The sequence below is a fragment of the Pteronotus mesoamericanus genome, unplaced genomic scaffold (assembly GCF_021234165.1).
Source record: "Pteronotus mesoamericanus isolate MK-2021 breed Mesoamerican mustached bat unplaced genomic scaffold, CSHL_Meso_final scaffold_36, whole genome shotgun sequence".
Classification (NCBI taxonomy): Eukaryota; Metazoa; Chordata; class Mammalia; order Chiroptera; family Mormoopidae; genus Pteronotus; species Pteronotus mesoamericanus.
In genome coordinates, this window is record NW_026555313.1 from 23,029,962 (window position 1) to 23,044,305 (window position 14,344).

The following is a 14,344-nucleotide window of genomic DNA, read 5'->3' on the forward strand; positions in this document are numbered from 1 at the left end:
GTGTGTGTGGTAGAGGAGTACTGGGCTTCCCAAAAGAGAGAGAGAGAGAGAGAGAGAGAGAGAGTGTGTGTGTGTGTGTGTGTGTGAGAGAGAGAGAGAGAGAGAGTGTGTGTGTGTGTGTGTGTGTGTGTGTGAGAGAGAGAGAGAGAAATCTAAGGCACTCATGTCCATACTCTTTCTCACGAAGGTGCCTCTTTCTCAAACAAGATGGGACAGACAGAAGAACTATTATAAATTTTACAAGGACACACTTTTAAAAATAAAACTGGTAGCTTTTAGATGTTGTGCTTTAGAGAGACCTTCTCTTTGAATTTGGCAGCCTTGGGTATTCATTCATTCTTTTAAAAATGAATAAAGCACAGTCCTTGTCATTTATAAATTCAAAATCTCCAGAAAAAAGGCAGATATATTAACAGATAATCATAATATGATATAGGGCTAAACTATGGGAATACAGAGAAAGGAGTAAGAAATAAATTCTGCAGAAGATGGAGGTCTTCATAGCTGAGCCATGAGAGATGAGATAGGTTTATCAGGCAAAGGAGCAAAAGAATCCTTTTATACAGAGGGAATAACAAGTATGAAGGTACAAAGCCATCAAAAGGCTTGACTAAGTAATAGTGAAAAGGTCATTGGGGCTAAAGCAAGGAGTGGATGGGGGAAGGGAAAGGTATGGGAATGGCAGGAAATGAGTCTGGGGAGGCAGAAGATTGGGGCCAGTTTAGAGAAAACTCGAACAATACAGAGAAGTGAACAGAAAATAAATCACTCATAATTCTACCTCTCAGAATGGATCCCACTTAATTTTGGTATACATATTTCCTCCCAGTTTTATAACTTTTATTTATAGAAGTAATATATGTTCAGAATCAAATAACCTTAAATGCAGAAAAGCACAAAATAGATACAAATGATTCATTGTCTAACATTTGAAAAATTGACAGTAATCTATCATTTCTTTTAATTTTTGATGATTTCATGATCAAGCTAAAGAATTAACTGCATTTTTATAGATAATGAGAAGCCAAAAGATATTTTTAGGCAAGGAATAGTAATGTGATAAGAAGATACTGCTAAAAAATAAAAGAAGAAGAAGAAGAAATCACTGGTAGCAGTATGGAAGTTGAACTAGATAGAGTAAAGAGACCCTGGAGACCAGGATAGTTGTTGTTGGATAGCCATTTACTGTTACTTTTAACTTCTCTGAGGTTTGGACAAAGAAACCTGTTTGATCCCAGCTGTACAGGAGCCGAAGTTTCCCCAGAACTACAACCTTGTAACAGAGAACCTTGTCCTGACAGAGTATACCTTATACTTGGGATTTCACAGGTAACTCTTCTGATGTCATTAGGAAAGAACTGTTTAGTTATATTGATAACCAGAAAGTTCAATGTGAGTCTTAATACAATCTCACTTTCTTCTGTAGGCTCACATTGGAATCTAGTAAGAAAAGGGCATTATATGCATGTATATGTGTTTACCTGAATTGGCTTTGTCCAAATAACTTGAATTTATTTTTTAATTATTGACCTGTTAAGCATTTTAAAATTAAAGATACACTCATATTTTTCTCTAAACTTGCAGATTTTTAAATCACTATCTTCCTGTTGTCATCTGTGAAAGTGGAATTGTTTTCATTTCATATTTCACTTTCTGCTCTTGAATATTTGTTACTTATTAATCCTGATGAAAAAAGACCAAGCTTCATTCCATGATATAGAGACAAAATTGATAAAATTAAAGAAATGTTCATAAGGGATTCCAATAAGATAAGTAGGACCACAAAAGATGCTTGTTTCAGAGATAAAGAGGAGTCTAGAAATACGAAGATTTGAGAATTAGAGTGTATGACTTTAAAAAATAATCCTGGTTCTTGCTAGCTATAGTCATTCTAGGATTTTTTTTTTTATTTCCCTCCGATTCAGGTGATTGTGGCCACAAATATAAATAAGGAGAGAAAATAGCTACTCACTCATAGTTATATTCTGTAGGTAGGAATATTGAGGATAGCAATTTATAATACCTTCTTAGGATACTTACGTGGACACAGAACATTTTTCAAATTTATGGAAAAATGAAATTAAATCTTTATTACAGAGTTTTTTTATCCCTGTCAGTGATGTTTTAAATGAGACAATAGATAACAATTCAGTATGTGTTTGACCTGTTCAACCACCTAAATTCAAACACAAAAATGAATGTCATCTAGTTTCACAATGTAGACTACCTACCCCAGACATTATGTACAGGACCAAAGAAGATGATTTTGGACTGTAAGCACAGAGAAAACTCTCTATAACATTGAATTATGAGTCTTCCTTTCACTAGAGAACATTTAGCTGACTCTGTGAAAAATAATTTAATATTGAACAACAGAAGGCCGGAAGCCACAGCTTTTAGATAGCATCCTACATAGCAACTTGTTTATATGTGGTCATTACTAATGTAGAGTTCTTTTTCACTTTTTAGTTCTCTTCTAACCATGGGTAGACTGTTCATATAACCACATCTAAGTACAATCACTGCACTTGTGTGTTGTCAGACTCTCCTGCTGGGCTTCTTGTACTTTGCTTAATAGTTACTTATTTAACTTAATAACAGCCCAGTGTACACCCTGCTTAACCAAGCTACTGGTCTTTGGAGGCTGCTAATTATTTGTAATTAACCTTTAATTATGTTAAATACTTGGTAACATTTTTCCAATGCTATGCCCTCCTCTCCCCCATTCCCCACCTCTGTCTTATCAATAACTTTCTGGAATACCTTCTTTATTGTCACAATTGCAGCTCCCTACATCCTAAAAGAGTTATTAGAATAAAAAAAATGAGGATTTGTATTTCTAGAATGATCTGTACTCGACTATTCCTATATGAACCTCCTGACCCTATCTCTTCTGCTTTCTTGGAGGCAGGTTGCATGATCAGATGGTAAAAATCAATCAAAATCTGCATCGGCTGCAGATTGCTTGGCGGGATGCTCAGCAAAGTTCTAGCCCTGCTACTGACAACCTCCGAGAGCAGTTTGAACGACTGATGACCATCTATCTTTCTACCAAGACTGCCATGACTGAGCCACAGATGCTGCAAAACTGCCTGAATTTGCAGGTGTCCATGGCTGTCCTACTAGTTCAGCTGGCTCTGGGCAATGAGGGCTCACAGCTGATCGAGCTGACTTTTCCACTGCCAGATGGCTACAGCTCTTTGGCTTATGTGCCAGGTAAGCAAGGTCTCCCTCAGGAATTCCCTGTTTATAGCCATCTGAGTTTAACTGGGTCAGTTTGGAAGTCAGTCCTCAAAATACCCTTCCATAGTTATTATTTAACTGTTTTTGGACAAGCTACTCCTACTTGCAAATAAATATCTACTGGTGAGAACATAGGGGAACTGACAGCTTTGTACTCAGCCTTGTGTCCTCACTGCTATATATATAAGAAAACAGTCTTCAAAGGACTAAGGGCCACCAGGGTTTTCAGAGCTGTTAGGTTCTATCATTAATATTGCTTGTTGTTTAACTTGGAAACTTATCTAACTCACCCTGTGCTATTATTTGGCCAGGGGGCGGGCGGGGGGAATCATCTGTTGGTTAACCCAGAATGGAGATTATATGTGTATATATGTCAGTGAGTGGTTGACAGGTATTGTCCATCAAAATCAAATATGTTCTTGATCACTGTATTACTTTGTAATACACTGTAATTCGAGTAACAAATTACCCCAACATACAGAAACTTTAAAACAACCAACATTGTCTCACAGTATCTATGGGGTCAAGAATCCAGGAGTGGCTTAGTTGCATGGTTCCGACTCTGGGTCTCTCATGAGGTTACAGTCAGGGCCATAGGAATCTGAAGACTTGAGCAGAACTGAAGGATCTGCTTACAGGCCTAGTCATGTGGCTGTTGGCAGACCTCAGTTGCTTGCTGGCCTAATTTCTAGACCATACAGGTTCCACCTTGGTACTACTCATGATATGGAAGCTGGCTTCCCCCAAAGTAAATGACCAAAATGGAAACTGTTGGCTTTCATAACCTAATCATGGAAATGATATACCATAGTTTCTGTATGCCTCAGGGTATATTTTTTTTTAAGATTTTATTTATTTACTTTTAGAGAGAGGGGAAGGGAGGGAGAAAGAGAGGGAGAGAAGCATCAATGTTTGGTTGCCTCTTGCTTGCCCCCCACAAGGGACCCGGACTGCAACCCAGGCATGTGCCCTGACTGGGAATTGACTGGCAACTTTTTGGTTCTCAGTCTGGCTCTCGATCCCCTGAGCCACACCAGCCAGGGCCTCAGGGTATATCTTGTACTCTGGAAGAGTGTAGGAGGTACACACAAGGGCATAAATACCAGGAGGTGAGGGCCATCCTCGACTGGTGGGCATAGTCACCTAATGAATCTTTTATTCAAGATTCTTCATACATCTAAAGGGTTATTTAGTACACAGTTAACCTTGACTGTGGAAAAAATATTTTATCAGTATACTTTCTTAAACTGCTCTGGTATATTAACAATATTTTTGTGTTTCTACTGCTCTTATATTTACTTGGATAAAGATAAAAATGGACACATTTAAGGGAGATTCTACATTTATTAAGTTAATCACCATTCCTAGTACCTACAAAACATCTGGGTTTTGTTAACCAGTGTAAAATTTGTAAATATAAAGGGTTGCATATTTGGCTAATTCCAATGAAATTTTTTTTTCAGAATTTTTTGCAGATAACCTGGGTGATTTCCTCATTTTCCTCCGCCGCTTTGCTGATGACATCTTAGAGACATCAGCAGATTCTCTGGAACACATCCTTCACTTTATCACCATTTTCACTGGAAGCGTAGAAAGGTGAAGTGTTGAAAGCTTGACTATCACTGTTTAGAGCTGCAAAACATTCAGAACACTTCTAAACCAAGAAATAAACAAGTCTGACTTACAAGGGGTTGCCTTCAGAAGTTGTGTTAGCATTAATGGATCACCTGACCATCCTAATGGGCAGCCAAAAAAATCCCATTTTGAGAGGCAAACTACTTGCCCACAGAGGATTTGAATTTGTCCGTAAGGTACCTGAGAGGAATTACATTGCTAGTCCCTGTTTAAATTGGTTACCTTAAATGCAGAAGCCTTACCAGTGGCAGCTAGGTGCTAATGATCTTTTAATAATTATATGATACAGTTTGCTCTTGAAATCTTGAGCTGGATGGACAGTAAACTTATGTAAACAATTTATAATTTCAAGTCTTTCTCATTCCTAGCTCCTAGTCCTCTTTCCCAAAGGAAGATATTCATTGACCTCTAGAGATACTTCTCTGATTTTTTTGGTGCCTAGACCAAAGGAAACAAAAAATGTGTATGTAAATGAAGATTTGCTACACAAAGAAAAGAATGATCCACAGTCCCCAGAGCCATGTCAGTGAGAAGTAGGTAAAAGCCAAACCTTCACTGAGCTGAGCAGGTCTAATGAGAAAACATAAGTCAGCAAGTATTTTAGACACACATAGTAGGCATTGTACGTAATGTAAAAAAATTATATCCTGGCCCTTGATTTCAGAGAGCTGGGAAAATCAAGTTTATCCCAGGTGAAAAAGAAAATAGTAAGCAATAAAGAATGTCTTTTCATAGAAAAGTACACAGAATGGCTAAAAATTAAATACAAACTAAACTACTCACCCTTATTCTTGGTAAGCAGTGACCTCAAAAACTGAATGGCATCCCTTGCATTATTCCCCAGAAATTGACAGACTTAAAACTTCAGAATCCTGTTTTTCCCCTGTGATGGTGATATAGAATGCTTTGGAGAGAATACCTGTGGAGAAAATACTCATAAAAATTTGTCTCGTTGGCTTGGACACTTTTCACATGGTGGTCTTTGTTGGCCTGGCCAAGCCAATTCTGTTGCTAAAACTGCAGGAGGACGCCAAGTTTCACAAGGAGATGGTGGCTTAGATTCACCAGCACACATCCAAGCAACAGAAGCAATAAAAAGAAAAACTTACTCCTGGAGTAATCTACATGGGCCACTTACCTCCAGCGCTTTACCTAACCAACATCTGAGCATATTTCTCCCACTTTGGCACTGTTACAAGATTAAGACTATCCAGAAGGGAAAACACTGGGAAATATAGTAAAGGCTATTCCTTCATAGAGTTTAAACCTGAAGCTGTTAGTAAAGTAGTTGCTGAAACAATGAACAGCTACCTTTTTGGTGAAGTCTCTTGAATTGTTATTTTATGCCACCTGGGAAAGTACATGAGGAAGTTGTAGAGAGCATATTCCATCTAAGAAGCCATCATATCCAGCAGTCAAACAGTATAATCAGAACTGGACACTTCTCCAAAGGCTGTGGATGAAGAAGCAATTTAAAAAGAAAGAAAAATTACTCAGGAAGAGATTAGCTAAGAAAGGAATTGATTATAATTTTCCTTCGTTGATTTTACATAAAAATTTAAAAAGCAATGCTTCAAACACTAATCTTCAGAAATCCACAAACAGCCAGGCTTTACCTAAGAAGAAGAAAAATGAGGTTTCAGTCACTCTTGAGAGGACTGCATAACCAGGGTCCCACACCAGTGTGTACACCAATGTTTTTGGAGAGATGAAAATCTAAAGTTACTGAAATTAATGATGATAAAGATAATGAAAGTTTTCAAACAGCCCTTATCTGGCATAAAGGAAGAAACAAGAGAATGAAACACCTATATGTTCAAGGAAGAAAAGATGAAGAAAAAGTAGTCAGTGATTCTGAATACATTATGTATAGTATTCTGGAAAATGTGATTTTATTATGAGGGCTGATTTTTTTTTTTTTGTACTTAAGTAGATACAATGTAATACAACTGTTGACAAGATTAATGGGGGGTTCAGGGGACACTGTTGGTTCAAATCAATAAGGAAAGTCAGTAATTTGGCTTGCCTGCCCTAGCTGAAATAAGCCAATTTGTAGCAGCCGGGCTCAGGCTGCCTTTTGATCTCAGTCTCAGTTTTCTTTGCATATTCTCTGTCTTTAGTTACTCTGCCTAGATAGAAAGGCCATCATTAATTTCAGGTTTAAGCAATAAACTGTAGTCTTTGTTGTTACCATCAAATAAAATCTTTTTTAAAAATCTACAAGTTCAGCTTGCTTTCTGCCCTATTTGCAGGATGAAGAATCCCCACTTAAGGGCCAGACTGGCTGAGGTGTTGGAAGCAGTGATGCCCCATCTGGATCAGACACCAAATCCCTTGGTATCCAGTGTGTTCCACCGGAAACGTGTGTTCTGCAACTTTCCCTATGCACCCCACCTTGCAGAAGCTCTAATCAAGGTCTTTGTGGACATTGAGTTTACAGGTAAAGCAGTCCAGAACTGAAAAGCTGATACTTGTGGAGTTTCATAGCTTGAACAGTATTTGAATATCAGGAAAGTGTCGTCATCCATCACTTATTGTGCCAGCCTGATGCAAAGTGCTTTTTTTTAACATAGTCTCATTAATTTGGCACTATCTGGAAAGCTTTACTGTATTATCCTCATTTTACATATAAGGACATGGATCCTCAAAAAGATTAAATTATTTGTCATATGACTAAGTGGTAGACTCAGGCCTGTCTCACCTAAAAAAACCCCACGTACTCTTACCAACTTTGTTATATTGCTTGATTAAATCATACTCAAACAAATTAGGCTGTACAATTAAAACTTGAGTCCTTATTTTTTTCTGCCTCAAAATTGCAGAATATTGAATAATGAGACAATGTACTGGTTGAGATATTCTTTTATCCAGACTGTCTATCTCTAACAGTCTAATTGTTAGATTAAGAGTAACAGCAGGCAACATTCCCTTTCTCCCCTAGATTTTGAGATCTAACCCTGAGATGCTATGCTTGAGTAGAGAGTACCCCATCTCAACCAGTAAACAAAATGTTAAGCAGTTATTAAGGCCCCTTTTAAAGGGAATGTCCTACTATCCAATGATAAATATATTTACTATTTTTTTAATTTTATTTTTCAATTACAGTTTACATTCAGTATTATTTCATATTAGTTTCAGGTATACAGCATAGCAGGTAGGTAATCATATACTTTACAAAAAGACATTTAACATTTTGTTGACTGCTTTTCCATATTTGGATTTTGACTTTGTCACTTGCTCACCTGAGCCTTGGTTTCCTCATGTATAAAATGTGTTGAAGTGATGAGTGAGGTAGTGCATGTAAATCTTCATAATACATTAGAAGTTGCACAATAAATTGCTGCAATTATTATATGACCATTACAACAACCCTTTAATTGTAATGGTAGAGTGTATTATAATATCCTATTTCTGAGGAAGTGGAAGTTGCAACAGGTTAAGAGACTTGCATTATATGAAGCAGAAGGAACACTTAGGTCTTCTAACTCCGTATTCCAAGCTCTTCCTTTATTATGTGATCCAGTCTCTGGTTCTCTCTAGTGGTACCTTTGATATGTCAAAAGCAATATAAGCCTCAGATTTTTATATCCTGGCCTGATTTTTTCAAAGTAATCAAGAACCATTTGGCTATACGGTTGGCATGTTATCTATAAAGAATGTGGGGATTTCTTAATATGTCATTCTGTAAATGGCTGTCACTGCCATTAGTGGCCAGCTTAGAGGCCTCATTCAAAGTCTGATAAATATTCGAATTTGAGGTAGAAGCATTTGTTTCCCTTGGCTGGCTTGCTTTTTTTTTTTTTTTAAGACTTTATTTATTTTTAGGGAAGGGAAGGGAGGGAGAAAGAGAGGGAGAGAAACATCAATGTGTGGTTGCATCTTACACACCCCCTACTGAGGACCTGGCCTGCAACCTAGGCCTGTGCCCTACACTGGGAATCAAACCTTCGACCCTTTGGTTTGCAGGCTGGCAGTCAATCCACTGAGCCACACCAGCTAGGGCTCCCTTGGCTTTTGTTGTACAGCTTGGCCCTTGTCCTCTTCTGTATAAGGTAGCCTTTTGTTCTGTCAGTAAGGAAATAAGTAAACACTTGGCTACAACTCTAGGGCTTTATAAACTTACAAGGCAGACTTTGTCAGTATCCTTGACACATTCAAAATAAAGGAAAATGGCCACACATAGACAAAAGCTCTTACCCTTTCTCTAATAGCAACACCTGTACTGGTTTTTTGCTCTTACCTTACTCCAGGAGATCCCCATCAATTTGAACAGAAGTTTAATTACCGCCGTCCCATGTATCCCATTCTAAGGTACATGTGGGAAACAGATACCTATCGAGAGAGCATTAAGGTGAGAGCTTTCGATGAAACCAAAACTGTGTTATCTGAGTTTTGCTTCAGATAAACCCCAGTAAGTTGTGGCTCAATACTAAAATGATTTTCTCTTGGACTGGGACTTACAGGATTTGGCTGATTATGCCTCTAAGAATTTAGAAGCCATGAATCCCCCACTTTTTCTCCGCTTTCTTAACCTGTTAATGAATGACGCCATCTTCCTTTTGGATGAAGCCATACAGGTAAATAAATAAATTAAATTAACAAATAATAAATTAATAAATAAAACCAACGGATTAACTGCTCTTATACCATCACATCATGACCAGTACATACTTTTCACCTTTTAATCGTAATAGAGTAATCATGCTTCTAGTATCAGTGATAGACACCAAAAATTTGCCAGTGGGAGTATACAGTTAACTTTGCCATTGCAGAGCTTGAGAAGTATTGTTCATTCAAGATCAAGATCAAGATCAAGGTTCATTTAAGCCTCACGTTAGGATGATACTTTGGCAGAGGGTGGAAAAGAAAGTGTGATAAGGTTAAACTAAGGCACACTGGCAGAGTTGATTAGTCCAACACTACAGAAAAAATCAGCATCTTATATTTGGTCATGAATTTCTACCTCTTCCATCCCAACACGCTGTAACAGTAGCCCACTAAGGCAATGATTCTTATCCCTCTCTCCTAAGAGATAATGATATTTACACAACTGCTTGGGGAAAAAAGAAATCTCTGGTTTGGATTATTTTTTCATATATAGACTAAGTTGTCAATACTCTTCATCTCCCCACTGCCTCCCAAATCTTTAGCTGTATTTGAAACACAAGTTTCACAAAGTGTACTGTGGGTGCCTCTCAGCTCCTTCAATGTATCATATCCTTTACCCTCCTTATGGAGCTGCCTATTGCTCCTATAGAAAATTCCCCTGTCTGCAACAGCTGTAATGTAGGGCAGCGACCCAAAGGGAGGTGCACCAGGCAAGTCATGAGGGCAGCCTGCTGGACAGCCATGAGCTCCTCATAGTGATTAGCAAATCTCCCAGCAACTTGTATTTAATTTATGAGAAAAGTTTCTTTCTTTTTTCATAATCCTATAAGATTTTTAGATAGCTTTTCTTAGAAAACAAGAATAAGCTGTATAATAAACAGATGCTTTTTCTTTTTAAGATTTTGTTCCTTTTTAGAGAGAGTAAAGGAGGGAGAAAGAGACAGACACATCAGTATGTGGTGCCCTCTCGTGTGCCCCCTACTGGGGACCTGCCCTGCAACCCAGGCATGTGCTCTGACTAGGAATTGAAAGAGCAACCCTTTGGTTCGCAGGCCAGCACTGAATCCACTGAGCCACACCATCCACGTCTAAACAGATCCTTTTAAGCAAGAGCCATGTGACACAAAAAATGACACAGATGGCATTTTCATGGGGCTGTAAGTTTTAACATGTTTGCTACAACAGCAAGGAAGAGGATTTTTAAATATCGGTCTCCTTCTAGACATAGTGCATGTTTGATAAAGCCTTGTTTTTTGATAAACATTTTTTTTCGGTTTTTTTGTTGTTTTTCATCTTTCAGGAAGGATTCATCCTTTTTTACTGTAGTTTATTTGCTTTTGCCTAGGTTTCACATCTTACATTATTTATCCTCTTTCCTGTTTCATAGGCTATTGTATTTCTAGGGGAAATACCAATAAGTCTACCTAGGCTGAAACAAAGCCATATGAAGCCACAATTTCTTTTTTTTTATTCCAAATTTTCTTTTTTTAGCTGAGAAGTAAAGCTTTATGTCTCTAATATAGTCCCTCATTTTCCTAGCATAGTGGACTCAATTTTAAATAAGACTTCTTAAGTATAATTCCCTTCAACTGAATTTTTTTTTTTCTGATTCTTTCCACCTCTGGTTTCTATAGTATTTGAGCAAGATAAAGATTCAACAGATTGAGAAGGACCGAGGTGAATGGGAAAGTCTGACTCCGGAAGCCCGCCGAGAGAAGGAAGCTGGCCTACAGATGTTTGGACAGCTGGCACGTTTCCATAACATCATGTCCAATGAAACAATTGGTACCCTTGCCTTTCTGACATCAGGTAAGGGCACAAAGCACTGCTTTGCCAAAAAATACAGTGGTCAAGATCTGTTTCATATGAGTAAATCAGCCCAGCTGAAACTCACACTCTGGTGACAGTATCCTCCACTGTCAGAGAGAGAAATGAATCACTAGAGAAGTTTCAAAAATGATGATGCCACCCTGGCCTGTGCAGGTTCAATTCCTGGCCTGGATGCATACAATCACCAGTCCAGGTGTGTAAGGGAGGAAACCAGTCAATGCTTCTCTCTCACATCGACATCTCTCTCTCTCTCTCTCTCTCTCTCTCTCTCTCTCTAAAAGCAATGAAGAAATGTCCTCAGGTGAGGATTAAAAAAAAAAAAATGATGGTGCCCATCGTTGACATGGGAATGAGGAATTGGCCACCTCACACAACTTCCAGAGAGCATAAATGGGTATAATTTTTCTTGAGAACAAAGTTAGTGATACAAATATGTTGGGGGTAAGGAGGAGAATTTTTCACCTGAAAAATATTCTTGAGCTCTGGTTAAATGCAGTAGATCAAACAAAGACATTAATCTCCACCTCCTCTAAGGGTACACTGTCCAATTCAGCAGCCACTTACCACATACAGCTATCAAACATTTGAAATGTGGCCAATATGAATCGAGTTGTGCTATAAGTAAATATACACTGAAGACTTAGTATTTAAAAAGAAATATTTGGTCCTGGCTGGTTCGGCTCAGTGGATTGAGTGTCAGCCTGCAAACCAAAGGGTTGCAAGTTCAATTCCCAGTCAGAGCACATTCCTGGGTTGCGGGCCAGGGCCCCAGTAGGGGGCGCTCAAGAGGCAACCACACATTGATGTTTTTCTCCCTCTCTCCCTCCCTTCCCCTCTCTCTAAAAATTAAAAAAAGAATTAATAATTAAAAAATGAAATACGTAATAACTTTTATGTTGCTTACACACAAAATGACAACCAAGGATCATCAGACATTTGAAGAAATCTTCTAACACGAAACACAGATAAATGAAAATCTTTATAATCTCAGAGGAATAAGAGAAGATATAGCATGTCAACAGAAGAGTCAAAGATAAATTTAAGGAACTTTTTTTAAAGATTTTATTTATTTTCTTTTAGAGAGAGGGAGAGAAACATCAAGGTGCAAGAGAAACATTGCTTGGTTGCCTCTTATGTGCCCTAATCAGGGACCTGGGCCACAACCCGGGCATATGCCCTGCCTGACTGGGAATCGAACCAATGACACTTCAGGCAGAGACTCCAAACAGGCTGGTCTCACACTCACATGTGGCAGATAAAAAGAGGGAGAGATGTCTTGGCTATGGAGGTCCCCCCCTAAGGAGTAAGGGGTCCGAGCTCCGCAAAGGACCCCCCACCCAGGGTTTGTCTCTGAGGATTCCCCATAATTTTTTACTGTAAAAACTGTTAGGGATTATGGCTGAGTGAGATTCAGGGCTTCTGGAGTCCCAGGCAGTTCTTGAAGGGTTCATGCATGGACTTACTCAGACTGACTCCCTCTGAGTTTCAGCACTGGAACAGCAGCATGAAAGGCATCAGGGATACAGGGAGGAACTGAAGTGTCTGGCATCAGAGTGAAGAGAGGCAGCTTTCTCCTGGACAGAAGTACTCACAGGGGCCATAGGTTTTTTACTGAGCACCACCCCTCCCCCACAACACACACACACCCCCCACCACCACCACCACCCTGCCCCCTGCATCTAGCAGGCAGGCACCATATCTGAGTTTCCATCAGCCTGGCTATCACTGTTCTCCTTGCCAAGGTGATTCCCTGAGACCCCATCCCATCTACTTGTGGACCAACCCAAGGAACTTTCAATGGCTTTTCCATACACATGCCCTATCTTGGGTCATGCTTCAGACTCCTAAAAGCTCTCAAACAAGCAGCATCTGGCTTCAGTGTGCCCCACACCTTTCACTAAATGGCCCCGGCCCTGGCAGCAGCCAGCCTCAGTTCACATCTTGGCCTCTCTTAGGCACCTCCAAGCCCAGCAAAAGTGGCAGCCATTCATAGATTGCTTTATAGCTCATGCTATGTAGCAGACAGCTTCACACCACATCGAAGCACCACCGAACCACCTCCACAGGCAACACACTCACAGGGCGGACACATTGGGCACCAGAGCCCCACTGAAGTCCTCCTCCATGGGGTAGGCCCCTGCACAGCTAATCCTCCATAGCAGTGGTACCCAGTCATTTTAGCCAATCAGCCTGGGGGTAAATCCTTCCCATTGACATGCCAACAGCAGTCAATGCTCAACTACAACAGGAGGGTGTACAGAGCCCACACGGGGCCAAGGAGAGATACCTGGAATGCCCAGTTCAGGTAAATAGGACAGCTGTGCCACTAAACCCTGCAGGACATCTACTACATCAGGCCACTCTGCCAAACCTGGGATATGTAGCGGCTCTACCTAATAAATAGAAACAAACACAGGGAGGCTGCCAAATAGAAACATGTCCCAAATGAAAGAATGGAGTAGCCCTGACAGGCATCGCTTAGTGGGTTGGGCATCATACCACAAAGTAAAAGGTCACTAGTTCAACTTCCATTCATGGCATATGCCTGGATTGCAGGTCAAGTCCTCAACTGGGTGCATGTGAGAGGTAACTAATCGATGTTATTCTCACACATCGATGTTTCTCTCTCTCTCCTCCTCCCTTCCCCTCTCTCTAAAAATAAATAAAGTCTTTAAAAAAAAGAAAGGAAGGAAGAACAGAATAAAGCTCCAGAAAAAGAACTAAACATAATGGAAACAAGCAATCTAGAAATAGAGTTCAAAACGCTGTTTATAAGGATGCTCAATGAGCCTAAGGAAAGAGTATACAAACTTAGAATTTTGACAGCATAAAAAAAGACATGGAAACCATAAAAAAGAACCAGTCAGAAGTCAAGGATACACTAATTGAAATGAAGAATAATTTATAGGGAATCAACAGTAGAACAGATGAAGCCAAGAATCAGAACAACAATTTGGAATATAAGGAAGCAAAAAACACACAATCAGAACAGCAAAAAGAAAAAGAATCCCCACACATACACAAAAAA

General features: G+C 39.3%; 1 protein-coding gene and 1 pseudogene across 1 annotated transcript in view; both read left to right on the forward strand.

The window, feature by feature from the left end:
- Positions 1–14,344, forward strand: part of UBE4A (ubiquitination factor E4A) — a 49,654-nt gene that overhangs the window by 25,495 nt on the left and 9,815 nt on the right. Inside the window, exons 10-16 of the mRNA XM_054592339.1 lie at positions 1,209–1,329; positions 2,912–3,216; positions 4,707–4,839; positions 7,131–7,318; positions 9,129–9,229; positions 9,342–9,455; positions 11,121–11,295. Coding sequence (XP_054448314.1) covers positions 1,209–1,329; positions 2,912–3,216; positions 4,707–4,839; positions 7,131–7,318; positions 9,129–9,229; positions 9,342–9,455; positions 11,121–11,295 — 1,137 coding nt within the window. The remainder of the gene's footprint in view (positions 1–1,208; positions 1,330–2,911; positions 3,217–4,706; positions 4,840–7,130; positions 7,319–9,128; positions 9,230–9,341; positions 9,456–11,120; positions 11,296–14,344) is intronic.
- LOC129085931 (MKI67 FHA domain-interacting nucleolar phosphoprotein-like) lies at positions 5,798–6,730 on the forward strand (annotated as a pseudogene).